Source organism: Lagopus leucura, unplaced genomic scaffold (assembly GCF_019238085.1).
Source record: "Lagopus leucura isolate 7727_CA_CO unplaced genomic scaffold, USGS_WTPT01 Super-Scaffold_73, whole genome shotgun sequence".
NCBI lineage: Eukaryota > Metazoa > Chordata > Aves > Galliformes > Phasianidae > Lagopus > Lagopus leucura.
Window position 1 is genome coordinate 40,690,822 of NW_024962252.1, and position 25,657 is coordinate 40,716,478.

The 25,657-nt window shown below is 41.8% G+C and overlaps 1 protein-coding gene across 1 annotated transcript; it reads left to right on the top strand.

Annotated features, from left to right (window-relative positions):
* The first annotated feature begins 132 nt into the window (after positions 1-132).
* NUS1 (NUS1 dehydrodolichyl diphosphate synthase subunit) lies at positions 133-14,324 on the top strand. The gene is made up of 5 exons (XM_042892602.1): positions 133-505; positions 7,671-7,793; positions 9,201-9,353; positions 13,341-13,440; positions 14,095-14,324. The coding sequence occupies exons 1-5, from the start codon at positions 133-135 to the stop codon at positions 14,183-14,185; spliced, it is 840 nt and encodes a 279-aa protein (XP_042748536.1). The 3' UTR covers positions 14,186-14,324.
* Positions 14,325-25,657: the final 11,333 nt, after the last annotated feature.

The window sequence follows — 25,657 nt, forward strand, 5'->3', positions numbered from 1 at the left end:
GGAAGATGGCGGTGCGGGCGGCAGGCGCCGGGCGAGAGACGCGGACTCTGTGAGGCGCGCGAAGCGATGGCGCGGCGTGCGGCACGCTGCGGCTGAAGGCGGCCGTCGTGGGCCGTGCGCGGAGCGCTCCCCATGAGCGCGGTGGGGGGCCTGGCGTGGCGCGCGCTGCACGCCCTGCTGCGCGCGTTGCTCTGTCTGCAGCGCGCGCTGCTGGCCGCGCCCCGCGCCTGGCTCCGGCGCCGCGCCGCTGCATCCTGCGCCTTGCTGGGCCCCGCCGCGCGCGCCCTCGCCTTCCCCGGCGCGGCCCGCGGGGGCCGGCGGCCCGCTAGGAGGCGGCCCGGGGTTCGAGCCAGGGGCCGCGCGGACGGGCGGGCCCTGCAGAAGCTGCCGCTGCACGTGGGTCTGGTGGTGACCGAGGAAGAGCCGAGCTACGCGGACATGGCCAGCCTGGTGGTGTGGTGCATGGCGGTGGGCATCTCCTATGTCAGCGTCTACGACCACAACGGTAAGTGGCGGGAGTGCACCCATTATGGGGGGGGGGAGAGAGAGGCGGGTTGGATTGGCCCTGGGCAGCTGAGCTGGGGAGGGCAGGCCTGCCTACGGCGGAGATTGGGGTTGGGTGCGCTCTGAGGTCCCTTCACTACGAACCGTTCTGTATCATTCAGTGCTTTCCTGTTGAGGAGGCAAAGCCAACTATGTGCGATAATCTCCGTTGATGGATAATCTCTGAGACTGCGGGAGCCAGCAGCTGGGGAGGGCTAATCACATCCAAGGTGTGCTGCGTGCTGTGCTGCTGCCCTCTCTAAGGACGAAGCTTCCTGCTGCTGGTCTGGCAGTGCTTTTAATGCCTCTCAGAGATACTAGGGAAGGCTAAGGTTCAGCTGCTGTTTCTAACCTCTTCTGAGGGCTGTCAAGAGATGTTATGCACACTGGATTAGCTCTGTAGATCTGTGAGTGATTAGGCGGTGCTGTCTGCACTATGTGTCTTCTGGTGGTCTTTCAGGAAAAGCTCAGTAGTGCCTTCTACCGGAGTAGGTAGCATCTGACGTGGTCAAAGATATGGAACTTAGAGCTGTGGTGGCCTTACATTTATCATAGGTATGTGTGGTTTTTAGAACTACTGCCATTGATGTTGTTGTTGCATCTCTGGTCCCTCACAGATAATGCAAGACCCAGACTTTTGCAAAATCTTGTAAGGTCTTTCTAAGAAACTGTGCTTAGCACCAGTCCCATATCAGTTTAAATTGACCTGTGTACAGCTGTTGCAGAACTTTGTTATGCTATGTTTCAGTGGGAGAATATTTCCTCCTTTGAAGGTCGAAGAGTCTTCTAAATATTTGCACAACACTTTGAGGATACACTGCCTACTGGAAAGTCATTAGTGTGTTGATGGTTTTGCTCTCAGTTTCAAAAGAATGCAGGCAGATGAAATGCTACAGAGCAAGCATTGGTACTACACAAAAGTTTCCCTTGTGGCCTGAAGAGGAGAACTTGATTGTATAGTCCTTGTATTTTCTGTCAATCCTCAAGTAAATTATCTGCGATGTTCTCCAATTCTGTGTATTTGTGTTTAATTTCTTTTTAGATCTCTGCATTGTACTGCAAAAATATTTATCTAAACTGAGGAACAGATCCATTTGAAAGCTATATTTTTTTGTTGCCATGGTTTTTCGTATTTGAATGGTTGCAGGGTGAACCTCACTGAGGAGAGGTAGGCAAGCATAGATACTGTCACTGGTCCTGTCTGTAAGGGTGAAACCAGCATTCAGCTTGACTGTTTCCACTAATAGCAGTTACTTCTGCTTCTCTGGAACACGTGCTGAGATCCAGTCAGACCTGGGACTGACTGGTACAAGGCTGTGCATGTGATAAACAGAAATGATGTGGCTGTCCTCTGAGGAGTGGTGTAGATGAAGTAACCCTGCAGAATGATTGTCAGCTGCTCAGAAAAACTATTTTGAGTGGAGATCAGTATGAGCGTAACTAATATATGGAAATAATAGTCAAAGTTGTGTGCTGATAAGCTTTATTAATACCCTTAAGCTTGAAAATAGAGCAATCATATCATGACTTTAAAATGAAGGAATGTTTTATCCATAGTTAATTTTATTAGTCCTTAGATATCAGAATATACCAGTTTAATTATAAGCTTGAATTCTGATTTTTTTTGGTACATAACTGATGAAGGCAAGCCTTAATCCACAGCAACTATGTGGTTTAAATCATTAGCTATTGCCAGATTTCATGCTTTGTGAGACAAACCTGCTGTTATATATCCATGTTCTTTACAGATATCAGTGCATTTTCTGGCATACCAGCCATGTCTGCTTTCTGCACAGAGCCTTTTAAATTGATGTCATTGAGTTCTGAGCAACTAGTCATTCAAATGGCTTGAGTACGCGTTTCTGGTAGTAGCAGATACATTACCTTTCTCTTGGCGCTGAGCTCCTTCCTGTGTGTGGATTGAGCATAGGGAACTTCCAAATAGGCCTGTAGCTACATAGGACATTGTAGTACCCTGCAGTCTTGTTGCTAAATGCAGTTCTGAACCATAGTGGTGTCTGGAACCCTCAGCAGAGTATTAGTAAGTGAAGGTAAAAAAAAAGACATGTACAACTTCCTGTTATTAGTAGCAGAGGGTGAACTTTAATTATGCTTGTTATTATAGTAGGTGAGGGTTACTTCTGGTATGCTGATCTGCTTCAGTGAGATCCTGTGCTCATACAGTTGTACTTTGGAAAATATTTTCCAAATATGCAGCAAAAGTCTAATGAGGTTTATGGTGTGCTTGTGTGCCTGAGTTATTTAATTTAATTGAAGTTTATTTAAATATAGGTTTTGCTCAAGGATTTGTTTTTGTAGGCTTATGGCTTTCCAATTGTATTCCTTGGTAACAGCCAAGCTGTGCTAGTAGAGATGTTATCTCAGAGGAAATAACTCAGCCTTCTCACACTTGAAGATTACAGCTGCAACTGCCTTTCACCACTGTTAAATGTTTTGAACTTCTTCTGTTATTTTGCTAGTCATAGGGCATTGAGTGTTACTTCTGTTCATAGTGAAGCTTTCCTGAAGTGGTGTGGGACAAGGATAGAGCAATTTCAGGAGGCTTGCAGTCTCTTGGCATCTGAATGCTTTGGGTTCCTGAAGAGATGCTTCTGGTTGGAGTGTTGTTAAAAGCCTCGAGTAGTGCTTTGTTGGACTTGAGTTTCTCTGTCCTGGGTTTAGCTTTCTGGGGAGCTGTTTTACTTCTAGCCAATTTCTCTTTAAGAAATTCTTTGAAATAATAAGGTACAGTAATAATAAAAAGAAAACATTTAATGAGCTGCAGGCTAGGCTTTTAGGCTCTTCTGGATTATTTGGTAGTTTAGTTGGTCTGATTAACTTACAAAACTGAATATTTGGCGTACTTTCATGAAAAGGGAGTTAAGTATGTTGTGGCTTTGTGTTACTGGAGTGCATTTGTGTCACACTGAATCTGCTATGGGTTTTCTAATTCTATGAAACTTGGCATTCGTCAGCTGTTCTGGTGTTCATTAGGTAGAGTCTCTAGACTGCGTGTTTAATGTGGTCTAAAGCCAGTCTATACATACTTATAGGTAGTATGGAAGTAGCAATGCTTTTTCTCTTGATTACTAGTGAATTCGTGCAGGGACGTTCTGTACTAGAACAGGAACTGTGGGAGGACTGGTCACTGAATTCTGATTCTGAATTCTTCCTGTTTGCTAGCTGTAGCTTCGGTAGCTCTAACTAGCTACAGTTAGAGCTCTAGTTAGAGCTAGAATGAAATTTAAGTGACTTCAACTGTTTTCAAACTTTGTTTATATATTTTTCAGGACTTCTGGAATAGATGCCATTTTCTTGTGCTCAGTGTCCTGTAAGGTACAATGCAACACAAACCTTACTTTAAGTTCAACTTTAACATGTCCAGTTTTGGGCCCCTCACTGCAAGAAAGACATTGAGGCCCTGGAACATGTTCAAAGGAGGGCAACAAAGCTGGTGAGGGGTCTGGAACACAGGCCATATGAGGAGAGGCTGAAGGAGCTGGGAATGTTCAGCCTGGAGAAGAGGAGGCTCAGGGGAGACCTCATTGCTCTCTATAACTTCCTGAAGGGAGGCTGTAGTGAGCTGGGGGTCGGCCTCTTCTCTCGTGTCATTAGTGATAGGACCAGAGGGAATGGTTTCAAGCTACGGCAGGGGAGATTCAGGCTGGACATGAGGAAGTATTACTTTTCAGAAAGGGTGGTCAGGCACTGGAATGGACTGCCCAGGGAGGTGGTGGAGTCACTGAGCCTGGGGATGTTCAAGGAAAGGCTGGATGTTGTGTTGAGGGACATGGTGTAGTGGGAGCTATTGGGAATAGGTGAACAGTTGGACTGGATGATCTTTTAGGTCTTTTCCAACCTTGGTGATTCTGTGATTCTATAAGACAGATATGGAGACCCTGGAGTTTGTCCAGAGAAGGGCAGTGAAGCTGTGAAGGGTCTGGAGCATAAGTCTGAGGAGTGTCTGAGGGAACTGGAGTTGTTTCCTGTGTAGAAGAGGAGGCTCAGGGGTGACCTTATTGCTCTCTACAACTAGTTGAAAGCATGTTGTGGTGAGCTGGGAATTGGCTGCTTTTTCTGTATAACTAGCGATAGGACTAGAGGGAATGGACTGAAGTTGTGCCATTGAGATTCAAGTTGGACATCAGGAAAAACTTGTCTCAAAGAGTGGTTGGGTGCTCAAACAAGTAGTTTGGGGAGGCTGTGGAGTCACTGTGTCTGGAGGTGTTCAAGAGACATCTAGATGTTGTACTAAAGGAAATGATTAGTGCAGAAATATTAGTGGTAGGTGCACAGTAGGACTGGATGATCTTGTAGGACTTTTCTACCTCAGTGACTGATTTTAAACTGCAGCCAATGTGATCCAACACAAGGATGCAGGCTTTCATGTGTTAAAACAGTTTATTGAATGTATGTTTTATGAACTGAGTTATGAGTTGATATTTCTCAAGCTGGTTATAGTTGCAACAAGCCTGTTCTGAGTGAGCTGGCGCTGAAAGAGTTGAGAAAGCAAATGACTGGAATGCTATGGAAATGTGTTCTTTCATAGGCTTAGGTTTGGTAAGGTTTTCTCTTGTAAGGAAGAGACAGTTTTTCTCCTGTGATTGCTTTCTTCTGTCTTGCTTTAAATAGCAGGGCAAATGAGAACATTGAACTGTAAGATGCTACCAGTCCATGGGCAGGTGTTGGTTTTGGCAGTCTGGCCTGACAGATGAGTGGCTGACACCACCTGGTGTTCTGTATGACAGTGGTTTCTATGATTTGACTTGTTTGAACTGATTTATCAAGTTTCTTGTACACCTGCAGACTTCTGCTTACATGCTGCATAGTCAGTCTCTAACCTTTAAGTTCTGCAACACCTCAACTGACTACAAATGGGCAGGGCTTGTAACTATTCCAAAGCAGAGCAAAAGGTATGAAATAAAGAATCATGTAATGGAGGACTAATGCAGAAAGCTGACTGCTCTGGTTTGCCTCACTTGTAGTGTGGCTGGGAACTAATGATCAGTGGTGTACTTATAGCTTGTGTTGTGAAAAGAAGAGAGATACCTAGAAATAGATAACAGGTTCTCTGGTGTATTTTTTTTAATAAACAAAGGTTTTATACTCCATGGCTTTTGGAATGGTGATGCTTAAGTGTGTACAATCCTTGAAATGCACATTTTTATGAGTTTGCTTTCAGAAACAAAGTAACAGTAGAATACAAATGTGAAATTTTCACTGCATCAGGAACAGGAATGCTGCATTCTTCCTTGCTTAACAGCAAACAGCATTTTCAGAACTAGCTTGAACGTATTTTCAAATAAACTATAGAACCGCACCTTGTAGACAATCTGATATTTGAGATCTTTTAAGGGAAGAGTGGCACTGTCTAAGCCACAGCCATATAAAATGATTTCTTCAAGTCAAATGAGTGTTTGGTCCACGTGTCTTTCTGCAATACAAAGCAGTGGTAAGGACAAGTCTCTTGTGCATTCAGTGAGAAACATTGCTCAGGGACAAGTTCTTAAATACCTCACTTAAAAAAGCATTCAGCTACCTTCTGATGAGCTTCAGGGTCATCTCCGCAGGAGAAATGCAGGTGCATCAAGGATAGTGGATCAGTTGGAATTGTGATTTGGAGGTCTTTCTCAGAAAGTTGGGCTAGAAATGCACACTACAACTACTGTGGCTTAGTTTGTTACACTGCTGTTCCTGGAATGAAAGAGGATCCAGTTCTGAACAGCTGTATAAGGCAAGTGAGCTAAATGAGAGTAGAAGCGAAATACTTGTGGTTTAAGTTTTCTAATGCTTCTGTCTATCATGCTTTCTGCCTTACTGATATTTGTTCATCTGTCAATGTGAGATCAATTATAAGTATCATTAATGTATGTAATGAAAGTTATTTTGTTGCAAGAGATATTCAGGTTGAGAAGAAAAACAGATGGATTTATCACCTGTTAAGACATAGACTTATTAAAGTCTATATAAAACACTAACTACTAGTATAGTAAATGCATTGCATGTTTTCATGTAGGGGTGGGGAAAACACACTAATGTGTTATGATCCTAACCTAATAATCTATGTTTATTCAGACTACTACTGATGTGGAAACTGGTGTATATGTAGCAGTTTCTAAACCTAGAATCAGGCTGAGGTGATAAATTGGAATGACTGGAAGTTGTATACAAGTTCAGTATTTCTTGAGTGGCGAGCTGATTGTGTGGACAGTTTTTAGACTGGCTTGCAGAAGTCCTTGCCATAAGATCTCTGAGTGAAACTTAAGCTCTTGGTAGCAACCCCTGAATCCAAATGATAGGAACTGATACAGCTTTTATGTAAATATGTGCGTCTGTACTTTTTCATTGTAAAGTAAATATTTAGGCTTTAATGCTTAATTTTACTGTAGTTTTTAATTAGAAATAGTGTAGTGTAACTAAAAGCTAGAATTTTAGAACAGCAATCCCAGCATGTTTGCTCAACCAAGTTTTTGTAGACTCCTGAACTCAAAATGTGCCAATGATAAGCATGCAAGTATGAAAAGACTGTGGGATCTGTATCAATTTATTGCATGATATAGCTTGTGAAATACTCTTATTAGGAAATCTTTGACATTGGCAATTGCATGAGTGGACAGTTGACCTGATGCACTGATTTAGTCTTCTGGCTCAGTTCATGGTGAATTGCTCTGTTACATTTGTTAGATAACTTTACTAGTGTGTATGTAGTAAGTGAAAGCAGATGTCAGCAGCAAATCTACAGCAGTGTGGGGCAGAAAGGAAACTAGGTGTTATGGTGACATGATGGTCCTGTGCAGTTTAGGATATTGCTGTCTCAAACTGTTGCTCAGCATGCTGAAGACAGCAAAGTGATTCTTTAGCCATCTCTTATGCAACTGTGAATTGCTATTTAAACTAGGCTGTGTAAAAGAGGAACAGAAGCATGTGAGAGTTGTCTCCCTGTATATGCTTTTGCAAGGTCACTGGAGTTAGTCATGTGCAATAGCATTTGCTTTTGATTCTTATCATACTTGCACATTCCAGTTTGAAGCCAGTACTGACCATTTGATTTTCTTCCTCCAACGCGGTGTCAGATTTATTTTTGTAGCACTCTGTAGTATACGACTGACATGTAACTCTTTCTTAAGGTATTTTCAAGAGGAATAATTCAAGACTGATGGACGAAATTTTAAAACAGGAGCAAGAACTCTTAGGATTAGACTGCTCCAAATATACAGTGGAATTTGCTAATCAAGACAAAGCTGATCAAGGTAAGGTGAATTGAGAGTGGACAGAGACTAGTATGACTTTAGTTGTATACAGATCATAATTCTGCTTTTACTTAAACACATTTGTATGTACTCTGACCTTTTCCTTCATTAACACCTGATTATCAGAACACATACAACATTCCTCTGTTAGTATTAAGCTTTCAATATCATTGTGCTCATAACTCATAGTGAGGTCTTGCTCTTCCCTGTGCCTAGGCATCATTACTGGGTAGTCCAGTCTGTTAGGAAAACTCTTGTGCCGGTGACCCCTTTAATGCATCAGTGTAGCTCAGCTTTCCACTGCTTGAGTGAAATTGTTTTGCTGAGAGACTTGAAAAAGGAAGGGAACTGATATTATGTTGGTGGTGCATTCAGTTTTTCTGCGAACTTATACTTTACCTCAGAGTTGAAAGAGCAGAGCTTTTGGTTATCATGTTAATGTGTAACAAAGAATGCAAAGAACATATAGAATACTAATCTGTCAGTATTGATATGTCAGTTTAAAGACTGTTTCTCTGTATTACAAATGGATCAAATATTTTCAAGAGTTTTTTTTTTGTGGTGGCCTTTCATAGATTGAGTGTGGCTGTTCTGATGTGTCTTCAAAAGAACACAAAATAAAATTGTAAGCAGTTAGATTCATTACTGACATAAGTTGTGTATTTTAATGTTAGTCTGCTTTGTATTTAACCCAGTTACTTCAATCTGGGTTTAATACACCAGTTATATGTAGCCTTTAGCTTCCTTGGTAAGTTTACCTCTTAGGTACTTTATCCTGCCTCACAATAGCATTGGCATCCATGAGATTATGCCTGTGATTTAAGAGGCTATTTTACAACAATTACAGTTCAGTGGATAAATTCTGATAGTGTTACATAGTTCCTACCTTCTCTGTATTAAGTAATCTTAGATCAGTGTTTCAGCATCACTTTTGGAGTGCTGTGGAAATTCTGTAACCATATTTGGGGAGAGTTGTAGCTTAATCCTATTGTCAAATGAATGTTCAAAGTAGTTAAAGCACCTTCTTGTAAAGGATTAAGAATTAGGTCTTTCTACATTAGTTGCTGCACCCAGATCAGTAATTCAGTGCCCAGTTCTTAGTGCTTTTCATGACTGCATTAGAACCTATACAAATTTCTCTGGAACAATTTGCATTTGAAGATTGACTTTTATTAAGCCATTCCTCACAGGCCTCCCTCCTCAAAATAGTTGCTTTAGGCTTGGTTTTTAACAATAGCAAACCCAGAAGCTTCTTCTTATAACTTCTTTAACAGCTGAGTGATATATACGTAGGATTAGTTGTACCATATGTGAAGTCATGTATTTTTTTTGTCATACCCTATGAATACTTAAAGCACATTTAAAACTGTATTTCTGTTACTTCTAAACTATGTTTTGTACTTTCAGTTTTAAATTGCCAATCTACATTGAAGGTGCTGTCTCCAGAAGATGGAAAAGCAGACATAGTAAAAGCTGCTGAGAACTTTTGTCAGTTGGTAGCACAACAGCAAAGAACATATACAGACCTGGATGTGAATGTGTTAGACAACTTGTTAAGTAGTAAGTATTATATGGTCGCTTGGGAGAAGGGAAACATTACACAATTGATAACTAATTTCACTTCTTATATACTTACAACATGTATGCAGCCTATCAGAATAAGTTATGCTGAGTGCCATCAAACATGCTCAAAACTCTTGCTGTTTTGCTGCTTAGATCTCTTTAAAGAAAAAGCTCCAAAGGAAACACTAAGCTAGTTGGAGAGTCTCATTTTCACAGGAACTCACAAGCTTTGTGGAAAAAAGTACTTCTGAGATAAGCTGAAACTAGACTTACAAGTAAGGTGAACTTCTTGCAAGCTAGCATGCTGCAAGCCTAGGTATGAGTGGTGAGTCTTCACAGGTTTAGTTACAGAAATTAAAACTGCCTAATTGTTGGCCCTGAGTTGAATGCAAATAACAGGGTACTTGCTGATCCTTTGCTGCTGTGTAACCTATGTCAGTTATCTCCATTACTAATTCATACTAATTCATGAGATTACTGACTCTGCACTGAAGTTGCATGGCTACTTGCAATAGGTGTGAAAAGGGTGGGGCTGCCTCCATTGCCTATGAGGGGGAAACAGCATTGTGAAAAGGAGCTGGAGTACTTGCTTAACTTATCTAGATGATCAGTGCACATGAAGTACAACTGGGTTCAGGTTTCAGTTAGCACAGTTCAACTTAGATTTCTGCAGGCAAGCTGTGTGCCTGGTACACTGTTACAGTGTGGCCTTCATTAATTGGAGTCTAGAGACATTTTCCTCTTCCCTCCCTCATCCCCTAAGCAAGTGATCAGCTGAGTTGCAGAATGGATCCACTGCAGTGCAATGGGAGTTCAGACCCTTTAGTCTAAATTTTCACTTTTTGAAGCATGTGGCATCTTATCTTACAGTAGTGAAGTTATTAAATGGTTATTTAGTATGACCCCTGAGGAAGCAACTTAGATGTCTAGCCTGTTATGCCTGAAGGAAATTTAAGAAAGTGGGTAATTGCTTCTGTAGATCAATCTCTCATTCTTGAAGAACTGGTGCCGGTGATACCATTATACATATTCTGGCCATTTATGCTGAAGTAGAGTTCATCAAACACTTGTTCCTGATCTACTATCCTTGCATGTGTCTATTGTTCAAGTAATGCATGATAGCTGAGCACAGAAAAATCTAGATTTTTTTAGTCTGTTAAAATTGTAAACTTTCAAAACATACTGTGTGGCTTGTAACTGAAGATAATATCTATAATGAGTCCTGCTTACTAATCTGTTTGTTTTTAATGTCTTAAGACAGTTGGAAGAATTAGTCTTCCATAACTGACGTAGTTCACAAAACTACTCATTTTAGTTGTCATGTTTAGTTTCAGTGTTTGCTCAGTTGCAAAGTATTGAACATAAATGCCTGAGTTGCTGATTTTAAATCCAGAAGGAATTCTGGAGAACAGTACTTAAATAGCAATAATCCTGGGGCTTTTATTCAGGAGATTTCTGTAAGCTGCTAACTTATCGCATGTTGATTTAAGTACATGGTAATATAGTTTTTTATAACTTCCTCATGTAGAATGTGCTTATTGAAGTCTGGTTTTAAAGTGATGGGGTTCTAACTTGTGTCTTTTTAGATTCTTCATTCTTGCTCGAATTCTTACAGCCTAAGTTTTCCTCAGTGTAGCTGAGTATGAGTTGTTCTCAGCAAGCTTTCTTTCAGAAAAGTAGGTGCCAGCTGTGGTATAGTCATAGGATCATAGAATCGCTCAGGTTGGAAAAGACCTTAAAGATCATCGAGTCCAACCATGACCTAACCATACTACCTGAACTCTAACAACCCTCTGCTAAATCACATCCCTGAGCACCATATCCAATAATACCTCCACTTGCTGTCTCCGTTTCCAGTAATGAGTATGGTAATAATACTGTTCAAGTTGGACTAGTTAATCTATGTGGAGAAGCTCTACATAGATAGCAGCTCTACAGATTCATTCATGTTTCCCTCATAAAACTCCTGACTTAAGAAGGATGTTGTGAGATTTCTTTTCCTTGAGTGTCTGAGCCTCCTCGCCTCCTCATGGATGCTGTTCCCAAGCCCTTCTATCTTTTGTGTGCTTGAAGAGTGCTTTCCTTCTGCTCTGAGGGAGTTTCCACATGCAAAGTATCTGTAGTATTGATGCATTTAGGTAGAGAAATGGATGCAGGGTAGAAAGCACAGTACTGTATTAAAATAGGCTGTTCTGACAGTAATACTACACACTGTTCATTTTCCTTCTTCAGATAGGAGCCAGAAGGAAATATTAGAATTAACTGGGCTCTCTGAAGGTCTTTTCCTGTTTGAAAAAGTCATTGCAGTGTTGGAAGATCCTGCTGCTGAACTGGCCAGCTGAGGAGTACTCAGCTTCTGAATCAGCTGATGAGTAAAGCTGTCCACTTCCACCAGAATCCCCACTTCTAAGTATTTGCTGCTTCCCTGCAAAGCTGTTTCATACTAACATACTAGCTTACCAATAAATAAGCAGCTTCAGCTTTATACTTCTCTGTTCTCTTTGAGATAAGCTCTAAACTGTGGCTTTAGTGGAAATGCTGAGGAAAATAGCTTATTTGTCTCTGAAAAAAATTTACTGTTGCAGTGATTCAGTGAGGAGGGAGGATATGAACTTTTTTGAAATCTTCAGCTTCAATTCTTGAACGGAGATAAAGGGGAAGAAATCATATGAGACCTTAGTTTTGTTTTGTTCTTCCTGATGTTAAGTTCTCTAAGTTTAAGCTAATATATGTTTTGTTTAAAACAAACAAAAAAAACAACAACCTGAAGTTAAGAGCAGTAGGCAGCATTGAATTTTGCCATCTGCTAAAGGTAAGAATTACGCAGTGCAAGCACTCTTGCAGTTAAGTTGTGGAATTAGGATAGTAGGAAGGGCAACAGGAAATATCATGGAGTAATCATTGCTCATAGCAGCATTACAGCAAAGTAGGATTATGACTGCTGAAATGCTTTTTGAGGTGAGCTGGACAAGTGCATGAGGAACAGTTTATCTTTTTGGTCTCCTTGTGGTATACTACTGTTTTCCACATGTTGCCTTAATAAATTTGCTGAAGTTAGCAGAGAAGGCTGGACTAAGACTGTTCATTCTAAGCATGTTGCCCACCTGTCAGTTCTAGTCTGTACTATTTCAGGTATGACAAATTGTACAGAAGGGGCTGCTAACTGTTGTCTTCCTTGAAAGGTCAGTACGGAGCTCTCATGGTGAACAAGACAGCAAGCTACTGAAGACTTAATTAGCTTTTTCTTAAAATGGGGAGAATTCCAAGTGCATAAACTGTAGTACTTGGTCTTGAGCTTTCTGGGGAGTGATATTTACTGTCTTGAACAGCTGTTTATATGCCCAGTTCCAGAGACTGGGTATAGATAATGAAATTATCACAGTGCAGATTAGACTAGTTGAACAATACTGGCTGCCGTTTTACAATATGATGGAGTGTGAGTACCTAGTGAACTGTCATGTAGTCGTGCCCTGGGTGGATCATGTCTGCTTACTAACAAGAGAAATAAGGCAATTTTTTTTCTGCTCAACTAGGAAGATGTCAACTGCAACAGTTTGTCTGAAACTTTGTAGTAAAAATTTTTACATGTCTGTGTAGCTCTATTCTGAGCAATCTGGCAATTAATCTGGCAGTACTTCTTAAAAAGATTTTTTTTTTTAATGAAATGTCCTTGAGGTTTTTTTTGTAGTGGCTCTTTTACTGCACTTGACAGTAAATCCCCATAGTTGAGACTACAGTAAGTATGTGTTGGGATGTAATATGTTCTGCTCTATTAAAATCAAGTTTGCCAAGACAAAGCTAGAACAAGTCAGCTTTTAACAGCACTGTTATGGTTTGCTGTTATTTAAAACAATCTAACTGTTCCCATCAGTGCCTTATCAAGTATTTGAAAACTAAAAGCATTCAATTGCAAAGCAGATGCCTTGAGACTTAAACAAATTTTATGGGGAGTTTGACAAAACCTAATTTAATTTGTTCTTACAGGTACAAGTGGATTTCCAGATCCTGATTTAGTCTTGAAGTTTGGTCCTGTGGACAGCACATTAGGGTTCCTTCCCTGGCACATCAGACTAACAGAGATCATGTGAGTTGTCTATAATTCCTATGAAGTCTCTGTGACCTACCTAACAGAAATAGCTGTAAAAGGAAACATGTTTAAACAAAAATATCCAGAACTTGATGTCAGGGTTTGAGTTATTAAATAAGAATCTGTCATACTTCCTGCATTGTTGCTACTTCAGTCATGGTGAGGCAACAGCAAACTTCTGTTACTTTTTATTCTCTGTGATCTGATCTAAGTTCAGTTGGTGTTCCTTAAACGGTTTCTAGTACCTTACAGCTTTCTGTGCCCTTTATATTGTTACATTGTCCTATCAGGGAAACTAGATGATGCCTCTAGATTGCCATTCATCTTTAATAATTAAACTGACTGTAGTTGCTGTATTTCTTAAGTCTGAGAGCATTTATAAGGGCACTGAAAAACATGTCTGGACAGAACTGTTTCTCCAACTTTTGCACAATGTGCAAGTGCCTTCTGTAATTTAATGGGCAGGTTTCCATTGAAAGGATGGCAGAATACTGACAGCAACTTAATTACTATGGAGTTGCATGAGGGCTACAGTATTGAGAAACTCCACCATGTTGCAAAGACAATAGCTTGCTTTCAGTAGGCTGCTGGGCCATATAAATCACTGGTATTTATAAAAGCTTATTAACATTTTCTATCTTGCTTTCTCAGTTCTTTGCCTTCCCACCAGAACATCAGCTATGAAGACTTTTTCTCTGCCCTCCATCGCTATGCAGCCTGTGAGCAACGCTGGGGAAAGTGACTTTGGGCTGAGCGCACTGAGTTGTGCTTTCATGGAAAGGAATTTATGTCTGTTTACAACCACCTGTGACCCATAAGTCTGGTTCATAGTCCTTTCTTAATTTATCAACAAATTCAATAAAGTGTCTTACCTTTCTAAAGAGTCTGTGTGAATGTGTGAGAATCTGTGGGGAAGGGGAGATCTGCAGGTTTGCTTTATCATAAGACATTTATTGCAAGCAAAGCTCTGTACACCTGAATTGCCCTCACTTTTATGTCCTATGACCAGATCATGCAAGAACTTGTGTGAAATCCACAGGACAGTGTAGGTTAGAATATTATCCCCTTGAAGGTTCATGTCCCTCAGCTTTATTTCTTTCTAGTTCTTCATGGTCAGTATTTCAGAACCAATCACCTGATTTTGTACTTACTATGTAATGTTTAAATTTTAGAAGTCTGTATTGGTTCTGTTAATAGCTTAATAGACTGCTACTTAGCTGTCAGGGCTAAGTCAGCAGTAGCTCTAGAAGTGTGAGAAGGTTCTATTAAAGAAGAATGGAAACTTCTGTGGTAAGTGGATTAGGCACTGTGAATCACAGAAATAACAAGGTTGGAAAAAAAACCTACAAGATAATCCAGTCCAACCATCAATGGTATGCTTATTAATGCTCATACTATGCCTTTTTTTAAAAAAAATAAAAGTGAAAAAGCAAAATATTCCTACAGCTTTGAGTGATATTTCTATCATCAGGCCCATCTTCTATGGGAAATAAGTGTAGACATCTGGAATTATAGAATTCTAACCTAAAGTGACAAGCTGGCTAAGGCTCTGGGATCACCTATGGGGGGAGGGGAAATCTGAAAACATGCTAGGTCAACTTCTGCAGCTGCTGCCACTTGCTTGTTGTGTCTGTGTGCCCAGCAGAGGAGTGCTTAAGCCTTCTGCTAGGTTTATTTTGAGCTGAGAGTTAGAAGCTTGAGTGGTGTTTCACAACAAATGAGAAGTTCAAATAAAGCTGCAGTAACAAGCAAGTACCTCAAATCTGAGAACATGGCTAGAAACACTAGCTAAGGAGTCTTCATAGTGGAATGTCTTATTCTAGTTACACTGCATACTGAAAGTGCTTGGAAGTTAACTCATTGTAGCAGTATTTGGATGAATCAGTATCTTCAGAGCTGTGTTATTTGAATGTAAACATGAGTGTTTCAACCTTCTGGCCAGCATGCTAAGAACTGCTAGATGCTTTGTTCTGGAAGTTTTTTTTTCCCTTTACCTCTCCCCTTTTGGAAATGAGCCTGTATTTATTTTCTTCAGGATCTATCTGTCATCAGAAGGAAAAATTTCCTGGGGGAATTGCAAGACTTTAAAATACACAGTTTCACAAAGAAGGAAACCTAATTGTTGTAATAATGTTTTAAGAGTCTGCATAAGCTTAGCTGTAGGCTTTGGTTTGTTTCTGTCATGCTAAGATTAGATTTCAGTTATAAGAGATGGCTGTGGTCAATTTCATTTCATGAAAGAAAAACATGTTTGATCAGCTAACGTTCTTAACATGAAGTGACATCCCATTAGAGCTAGAATATAATTGGCTGCCCTTTACAGTTTGGTTTCTGATGTTTGCCAGTTATTATATTGCAGAGAAGATGCAATGTTTCCTGGGTTTGCATTTGCCACAGGAGTGGATTCTCACCAAGAGTTAGGCTTAACTTCTGTTTGGTGAATGGGTAGCATGCTGGAGTGGAATCCTGAATATTGAAGGTTAACTGCATTATGGATTTGACTTTACCAATATGAAAGGTTGTGTGTAAATTACCGTGTATGCATGCTGGTATGTCACTAAAGCAGTTCTGGTGCTGGCAGTAGAGGGAGAAATGAGAAAAGTTTATTTCTCAAAAGCAATCTATTTTTGTGTGTGTGTGTTCAGCTGCCAAAGAATACTTATTTTATGTGAGCTGCTCTTGGTCCTCTGATTCCTGCATATCTCTACTAACAAACCTTGTTTTCATTGTAGGTTGATCTCAAAGTCTAGAACTTTTCTACGGAGGGATCTCTAATGAAACTAAAATGATTAGTTCAGCTGCATTTGATTCAGCTTAATCAAATCTCTTCTGATGGCTAGTTTAATTGTAAATGTCTATCCCAAAATTAATGGAGTTGAACTAATCCATGTTGGGATTATTTTTACTGTCCCTGTGTGGGCGATCCTCAGTGAGCTGTGCCAAACGCACTGTGTATCCACCACTTGGTCTCTGAATGTAAGTTGCTGCAGTTAGCACCTCCCCAGCTTGCTCTGTGCAATCTGTGGTATAGCTGTGATGTTCTGTATGGCTGTAGTCTCTGGGTACCTGTACATAGTGTGTAAAACAAATTTTATGATAAGGGAATCATTTTATCGAATTTTATTATTGGAAGTTAAATCTGAATCTGTAAAACAAGAAATCAATAAAAGACTATAATCTTTCTACAGCCTGTGGTGATACATGAATACTTCTATACTGTAACCTTACACATACTGCTGCATTGCTGAGAAAGTAGGGAACTTCACATTTCATGCCCTTTTTATACTATTCCTAAATTATTTGTTATATTGTAGGAACTAGGGATTTTTTTTTTTTTTTTTCTGCTAACCACTCTCAACTTCTAAGAAGCTCTTTTGAAAGCTTTACTATTGAGAATGTTTACTATAAAACTGTTAGATAGCCCTTGGAACATGCAAAACTCGTTCCTGGTTACTGAAGAGCTTGCTGCTTCTGGCCGTGGCTGAGTCAGTACTGAGCTGGGCTTCCAGATGTCACTGGTTTGGATCAAGGTCAAATTGGGGGCATGGAATAAGCATCTGCAGATGTGTTGGAAAGTGTCATTGGGAGTCTTGGTGACCGTGAACCAGCTGTGGGCCATTGCTACAAAGACCAATGATCTGGGCTGTGCTGAGTGTTACCAGCAGGTCAAGGGAGGTGGTCCTTCACTGACATCTGGTGAGACAGTGCAAATCCAGCAAGGGCTGTACTGTGAATTGGAGAAAAGTTATTTTAGAGAGGATCTTCACAGCAAACCATCTAAAAAGGCAAGGGGTCAGCATATGATACTTTAGCTGGTGCTTTAACTCGGAGGAAAGCAGTAGATGATTAAGCACAACTGGGACTGCTTGGCTCGTTGCACATAACTGAAGGAGCGTGCTGGGTCCTGGCAGTGGTGAGTTTTCAGTAAGCCTGCAAATTAACACTTGGGTCTCAGAATCCCAGCTATATTCTTTACTCAGTTGTTTCACAATAGAGGTTTTTCTTTGTTGCCTCTCAAAACACTTTTCAGGTTTGTTGTTTTTTTTTTTTTTCCACCTTCCTTACCCAGTGATATTGGCATGCTGTTCCTTGGAAATGGAAGCTCCTGATAGAAAAACTGTAGCATTACTGAAAGTAACTGGTACACCCTAGATGATGCAAGTAAAACTACCAATGGACAGTGAATGCAGAGGAAATCCTGTGACTTCTTTCCACATTAGTTTACCCATAACTTCACAATTGCCAGCATTAAGCTGCTCATTGAAAATCAGTTTGTGTCTGGTGTGTAGTGTGCTTCCAGAGGACGGGGCTCTCAGCTGGCTTTTAATAGTCAGTACAGCACCAGTGGCTCTCCATCTATAATGCAGTTAATATTCATTATTGAAATTGTAAACTAAGAGTTCACTGTATGGTGAAAATTCAACAAAAACCAAGTTCTAGCTCATGCTACACAAAACTTCTTGATGAGTGCTGCTGTGAAGGTTACAGTTTGTCCCATTTGCACCACACCATGAATGACTAAATAGCTTATAGCTATTTTCTAGGAGCTAAGCTGCTTTGATAAGCTTGAAATTCTAAGCCAAATGAATCAAAGGCCACACTTTAAACCTCTGCACAACTTTTCCCCTCAGATCTGACAAATTTAAACAGGGACTTTCAAGCACTTCATCTGCTGTATGTTCTTCTATTAAATACAAGGCCTCACTGAATTCTATTGAATCAATTTGTGGAGAGCCTTAGGATTGCTCCTTAATTGCATCCAAAACAACTTTTTCAGATGATGAATAACGTTATGTATTATAGAGACGCATGTCTCAGCCTTCACTTTGAAGCACTTCACAAATTAATGTTTAATGGAACTGTTTGCCTTGAGGTTTTTGCTGCACTATCTAGCTGGCTGAACATGAACACAAGCTGGGGCTGTTTCATCTCCCTGACAAGCTTTGCTGCTTTAATATGGCATGTGTTTTCTGGCTGTGTCAGTTTTCAGTACTTCTCCTGTGTTTGTCTCCTTGGTCTGCAAAAAAAGCTTAGGCCTCCCCTTGCAACAAAAACAACAGAAGCCTCTAATGGATCGATTGTTTAGGAAGCATTGTTTACAATAATGTTTACTTGAGCTAAACCTTTGGCTGCTGTGACAGATTTGTAATACAGCTTAAGTGAGCATTAGAGGTTTGGTAGCTGATTAACTAGAAGAAAAGGTTTGTCTTGCTCCTTGGCTGCAGGTGTTTATTGTAACTTTAATGGAAATTTTCTGATCCAGCTATCCAAGTGAAAAGCTTCCTGTGGGATTTTGGGTTCAGAAATTCTACAGAAGTCGCCTCTTGGTGAGGTGCCTACTAATTTCAAGAACACAAAGGCATCTGAAAAAGTGTCTGCTAACACCAGGACGCTTTTTGTTAATCTGATTTCATGAGCCGTTCTGCAACTGGCAGCTCTTGGGTGTGAAAGAAAGGCTGAGAAGGTTAGTTGTTCAGCCTGGAGAAAGCTCTGGGAAAAACTCATGTGCAGTCTTCCAGTACCTAAAGGGGGCTTCTAGGGAAGATGGGGAGTGACTTTTTAACCAGGGTCTGTAGTGACAGGACATAGCTTTAAACTAAAAGAGGGAAGAGATTTAGGTTAGAGATATTGGGTGAAAATTCTTTACTCAGAGGCGGTGAGGCCCTGGCACAGGCTGCCCAGAGAAGCTGTGAGTGCTTCATCCCTGGAGGCACTCAAGGGGCAGGTTGGATGGAATCCTAGGCGGCCTGAGCTGGGGATGGCAGCCCTGCCCACAGCAAGGGTTGGGGCTCAATGGGCTTTAAGATCCCATCCAACCCAAGCCATTCTGTGATTCTATGATTGTTCTTTGTGCTTGGAAATTGGTGGACAGTCCAAGAGAGGATTAGTGAGAGAAAAGGAAAGAACTGTTCTAAGCAGGGGATTACAGCTCACTAGCCAGTGCTCACTCTCAGTCTCTCCTCCTCTCACCTGGTGAAGGAAGGCTTTAGAGAAAAGGCCAAGCATTTTGCTATGGGCACTGCTAGATCAGGAACATTGCTTGCTTTTGAATTTGGAGAGGAACATCGAGGCTGGACATTCACAGGCTTCCCTTGCAGACTTCATGCATAGCTCATGTATTTTAAAGAAGTTTCATCTAATAGAAATAGTGGTTGTCTCCCTCAAGCACTAACCAATACACCTGCAAGACCTGCAGCTCATTTTGAGGTGAGTGCTCTGTTCCACAGCTGCCTAGTAAGCCCAGCTCACTGCCCAGCAGCTGCACTGATTACAGCCATGGCCATGCAAGGCACCAGTGATGGCAGCACTGCACTGGCAGGTTTCTCCCCAGACTGCCTGACATGTTGAAAACATCTCCTACCTCCTGGTTATGTTACTGAGGCCCCATATGTTCTGCTTGAGTTCCTATGTGCAAGCACATTCTGGAGACATAAAACAGCATCTGTGATGGTGCTCGCTACCTTGTAACTCTCTCTGTGCAGCTGCTTCTGGCCATGTTTTATTTAACTGGCTCTTCTCCAAAGCTCAGATTGGCTTCATTCTCTGATGCTCAGGGCAGAGCTGAGGACACATGTGGATGGAAGGCTGAGAAGAGGGTTGTTCCCATCTTTGGCTGCCTCTCCCTGTCATCCTATCATCACCACTACGGAACACCACATTGCCTGCATGGGCATGAGGCTTCCACCTGGCCACGTGCTTTTTCTTGCTTGTGTGTGACATTTTGTGCTGATTCTTTTTTTCCAAAATAAATGAAGAGGTTGTCTTTCTTTAAGAGGATGCATGTGGTTCTGTTAGTAGCGAGTTTTTAAAATATGGGAGACGTGGCAGCAATGCTGGAAGAAGAGATTTGGGGGGGATTCATTTAAAGGGAAAGAGAAGAAAAAAAATAGGTTTCTATTTATGTATCAGCTCTGATTTGAATTTGAAAGTGGGAGTGAAAAGATGGAGCTTCTCCTAGCTTCACCAGCTCAGCTGTACTGCACACACTGTGTATGTATGCAAAATGATCTGATTGATGCTGCACCAGTTGTGCAATATAACCATTTTGGTGTTGCTGAGCTATTGCTTCCCTCTCTCCCTCAGAATCCTGCTGGTGGATTCTAAACTCTGATATGCTGTGACTGTGCTTATCCAGTTATCTTTTTTTTATTTTTTTACTGCGATATTGTCAAGTGAGTTTGTGCTTCCTACAGGAAAACTGAGACCTGTCGTTGTTACTGCAGTGGGATGGGGTCCTTTGCATTCATGAGGAGCCTAAAGAGGTGGACAAAGCGAATGCTTTGTGGTTTGCATTGTATAAATGTTTGTGCAGCTGAGGGAGGTGCTTGTGGAGACCTGCAAATATGGAGGACAGCAAAAGAAGAATTCCTGCTCTGAATTCTGCTCTTTTTAGCGTATGTTTGAAAGTGCTGCAGTTTTCACCTTTCACGTGCCTGGTGTGAATGGCTGTGCAGCAGCTCTAGAGAGAAGGTGACATCTCCACTAACCCAGATAGACATGGGAGCTGTGCAGGTCCTGCTTGGATAGGGTTTCCAGAATGAAAAAGAGAGCTCATCTGGGAAAGCTGCGTGGGTAGCCATGCAGTTACCATGTCTTGAAAGCTCCTGCCTTCTTTGTGGAGAGCTGCCCTCCTCAAGTCCATCACTTTTTGCCAATGAAGTGAAGGAGTCAGTTTTGCCTTCAGTTACTGACCTGAAAACAGCCAACTACTGAAAGATCACTGCTCTTACAGTAAGAGCCAAAACTCTCACTAGGTAACAGCTCTGTCATGAAGTCAGCAAATGGGAGATGACCTCTTCTTCCTCTCTTTAGGCATACTGGCCCCATAAGTACCTCACATCTCCATGGCCAGAACTCATTTTCTGACAACAGCCCACGAGTGACCTCTCATGATGTCATTCTGGCCTTAAGTTGTTTGCAATCCTATGCATCGTGTCAGCTTATCGTGATCATTATGCCTCTCAGATCAGCAATCTATTAAATGCTGTAGTGCACGTTTTGTGCAGGAAATGAAAGATGCAGCATGATTGTATCATCTGCACTTTCAATTTTCACTGTATAAAAGCTGCTACTTTTAGGTGTTTTTAAATATATATATATATATGTATGTATATATATTTGGTATCTATCTTTGTTCTCTGTGTAAAAAATGGACTGCAGTTTTACTGAAGCAGAATTGCAGTGTTCCTAAGCAATATAACAACACGTTCTCTATTAAGTTAAGCTACTAGTCTAAGAGGATTATGTCTAAGAAATAAGGAGTAAATTACTGCATAAGGGTATGGGCATTCTGTTTGTTTGTTTAGAAAATTGCTTTGAATGTGGGTTTCAGTATCGTAGAGTGCATTGTGTGTTAAGCAAGCACCCCGCCTTCTCAGAAAGCACATTTGTGAATAGACGTGCCAAGGCTGCAGGAGTTACTATGAACAGAGGGGGCACCAGCACCTCTCTAAAAAGAGGAAAAATTAGGATGGCTGTAGAGAGCATCCTGAGCTGCAATGTGCTGAGAAAGAAAGGAGCGTTTAAAATTAAAATCTCAGATTAAATCTGTACCATGGTTTAATGTACAAGATTCTGGATATTCTGTGTTCAGCATAAACCAGGAGACACTAAGGTGTGGATGTGAGGTTTGTGCCGTTTGGCCTTAGGGAAGGCAGCCACAGCTGCAGAGTGCCCACTGTCTCTCAGGAGGGCGTGGGATCTCTGCAGAGGTGACAGCAAAGGTCACACACTGCCACGCTGATGGCTGCCCAGTGGGAAGCAGGAGGAGGGAAGAATCGTATCGTATTGATTCCAGGTCATGTCTGAGGGTTTTTTATATCTGTTTTAGCACAGCACAGTGCTGGGAGTCCTCCTGAGGCTGCCCTGTGGGAATGCAGCATTGCTTGTGTGAGCTCAATTCAATCATCCCCATCCTTCTGCAGTCAAACTGCTGTGTGAGGGGATGGTGTCCCGTCCCCAGGCTATTAAAGAAAGGAGCTGGCTTCCTCTCCCTTTTATCTTTAAAGCCTCTTTTGTTGTTTGTGGGATGAGAGAAGAAAGTCGCCTGCAAAGGGCTGGAGCAGGTTTCTAACATCAGACACAAGGACGGCAGGAGGACATCCTGTGCTGTGGAATTTGCAAGCATGCAAAAAATGAGAGTTGGTGTTATTAAAGAGGACAAAAAGAAAGAGCAGCTTCAAAGCAAACTGCTCGGTGACATAGTTTTTAAGAGCAAACTGTTGTGTGTGAGGATGGGTTTAGCAGGGTGTTCAGATAAGGGATGGGACAGAAACTTAAATAACAGAGAATGAATTCTTTCTGGCCACATGGAATCTGCAGATCTAGTACCCCTATGGCCCTGTAAATAAAGAAATAGAGGGGGAAAAAAAAAAAGGCAAAGTCTTTCCGTGGCTATTTTTTATGTCAAACACAATGCTGAGCTGGCATCCCAAAAAACTTTACTTGCAAAAATGAACTGCCAAACTGTGCCCTCAGCGACCCAGCCTGAAATAAATAAGACTATTGAAAAATGTGCTGAGCATCCTTCTTCAAAAATTCAGGCCTTTAGGTACAGCCAAGGACCACTTTCCAAAACTTAACATGAAGCTTTGGCTGCCTTGAGTACCTGTGTGCCACCCAGCCCTACAGCAGCCTGAGACCCCAGCATCAAGGAGCCTTGGGCAACTCTTCTCAAGAAACTGACAGTGTCCAATGCTGCTGCTCCAGCTGATCTTTCCGTGTCTTTGTTCAGCCACTCATGGGTTTGGTCTCCCTCAGCTGGCATAAGGTCAGTGTAAAATTTAAAAGATGCATTCAGCATCTGGACAAAAAAATACATGTTATTTTTCTAGTGCATTTGGATCTGGTTGGTGGTCACCACAAAACACATCTGCCTTTCTGATTCTCAGGAACTTACTGTGAGCATATTCCTGTGCTCACAGTTTTGTCTCTGCACCTCTCAGAAATACCCATGAGGTGCAGGCTGCTCTGTACAGATCTGTCACTAGGGCAGGTATGGTAGAGACTGTAGAATCATTAAGGTTGAAAAAGACCAGAAGATCACTGTGTTCTCCTTTCAACCCATCCCTAGCATGCCCATTCACGTCCCTTGGTGCCACATCTACATAGTTCTTCAACACCTCCAGGTCGGTGACTCCACCACCTCCCTGGGCAGCCCATTCTAGCACCTATCCACTCTTTCTGAGAATAAATTTGTCTTAACGTCCAACACAAATCTCCCCTGGTGCAAAACATGAGGCCATTCCCTCTAGTCCTATCACCAGTTACATGAGAGAAGTCAACTCCCACCTTGCCACAACCTCCTTTCAGTTAGCTGCAGGGAGCAATAATGTTTCTCCTGAGATAACCAGTATTGTTGAGTTTGGAGAAGGAAAATCACAGAAGAAAAAAAAAGCCCAACATTGATATGTGTTGAATGCAAAGAAATTTCCTCTAACTAGGGTTGGATAGGAACAGGAATGAGAGAGTGTAGTTCCCTGCTGCCAAGGTCTTTGCTGTTCCCATCTTCTGCTGCAGGCTTGATCCGAGACAACCCACTGGACTGCCATCCTTAAGTTCTTATTATAGCAGAACCTAGAAATCCCCTTAAGCCTATTAAATGTTTGTCTTGAAAGATGTAGCATATGGTGCTTGCGCACTCTGCTTCCAAGAGCCAGAAGAGCATCTCCAGCTGCAACATCCAAAAGGCCTTTCAAATGTTTTATTTAATTAGGATGGTTCTATTCAGTGTTTTATTCAATTAGGCAGTGGAAACAGACGAATACCAAGGGAAGAGTATGAGGAAACTGCTAGGCTGAGTAAGAATGGGGTAGGAAAGCCAAGGCCCAGCTTGAACTAAACTTGGGAAGTGATGCCAAGAAGAACAATAAAAGGCTTCTACAGGTATCTCAACTAGAAAAGGATGACACAAAACTGTGGGACGTGGTCAACACACCACTGGGAGGAGATGCCATCCAGAGGGACTTGACAGGCTTGAGCGGTGGGCCCAGGTGAACTTCATGAGGCTCAGCAAATCCAAATGCAAAATCCTACACCTGGATCGAGGCAATTCCCACTACGCATACAAACTGGAATATGAAAGAATTGAGAGCAGCCCTGCCGAACAAAGAAACTGCGAATACTGTTGAATGGGAAACTGGATGTGAGCCAGCAATGTGCCCTTGCAGCTCAAAAAGCCAACCACATCCTGGGCTGCATCAAAAGAAGCATGACCAGCAGATCAAGGGAGGTGATCCTGTCCCTCTGATCTGCACTGGTGAGGCCTCACCTGGAGTACTGCATCCCAGTGTGGAGTCCTCAGTATAGGAGAGACATAGACCTGTTGGAGTGCACCCAAAGGATACCACAGAAATGATCTGAGGGATGGAACACCTCCCCTATAAGGACAGGCTGAGAGAGCTGGGGCTGCTCAACCTGGAGAAGAGAAGGCTGTGAGGTGACCTGATAGTGGCCTTTCAGCATCTAAAGGGGAGCTACAGGAAAGAACGGGACAGACTCTTTAGCAGAGTCTGTGGTGATAGAACAAGGGGAAAGGATTACAAGCTTAAAGAGGGTAGATTTAGGATATAGATAAGGAAAATGTCTTTTACAGTGAGGGTGGTGAGGCACTGGAGCAGGCTGCCCAGAGAGTGGTGGATGCCCCATCCTGAAGATGTTCAAGGCAAGGCTGGACCAGGCCCTGGGCAACCTGATCTAACCACGCATGTCCCTCTTCATTGCAGAGGAGGTGGACTAAGTGACCTTTAAAGGTTCCTTTCAACTCTAAGGATTCTGTGATTCTATGATTCTATCTTCAGCGACTAAATATTTGGTTAATGCTTTCTTTATTAAGATATTTGTTGTCAGCTTTTATTGTGAGGGGTGAAAACCCATTGGTCATTTGCTATACTGGGTTTAAATTTTGTCCTGGGGTGGATGTTAGCTGGATGTAAGCTGGGTTACTTGGGATAGAGAGCTGTAAGGAGTAGACACAGAGCAGCTCCTTCACCAACTGCTTTCCAGGCATATACACACTTATTGAGTTTTGACAACATGAGGAATTTTTCATATAGAAAGAAATGTTACATTCAGCTGTTATGTGGGCTGCACTGAAATAAAATGTTGGTTTCAGCTCTATTTGAAACTACGTTCAGAAATGGTCAGCGTCTCTTTCTGCTTGAACCTCTAAAACTGAGGCAACGTAATAATGAAGCACTGGAAACCTTGAGCATTG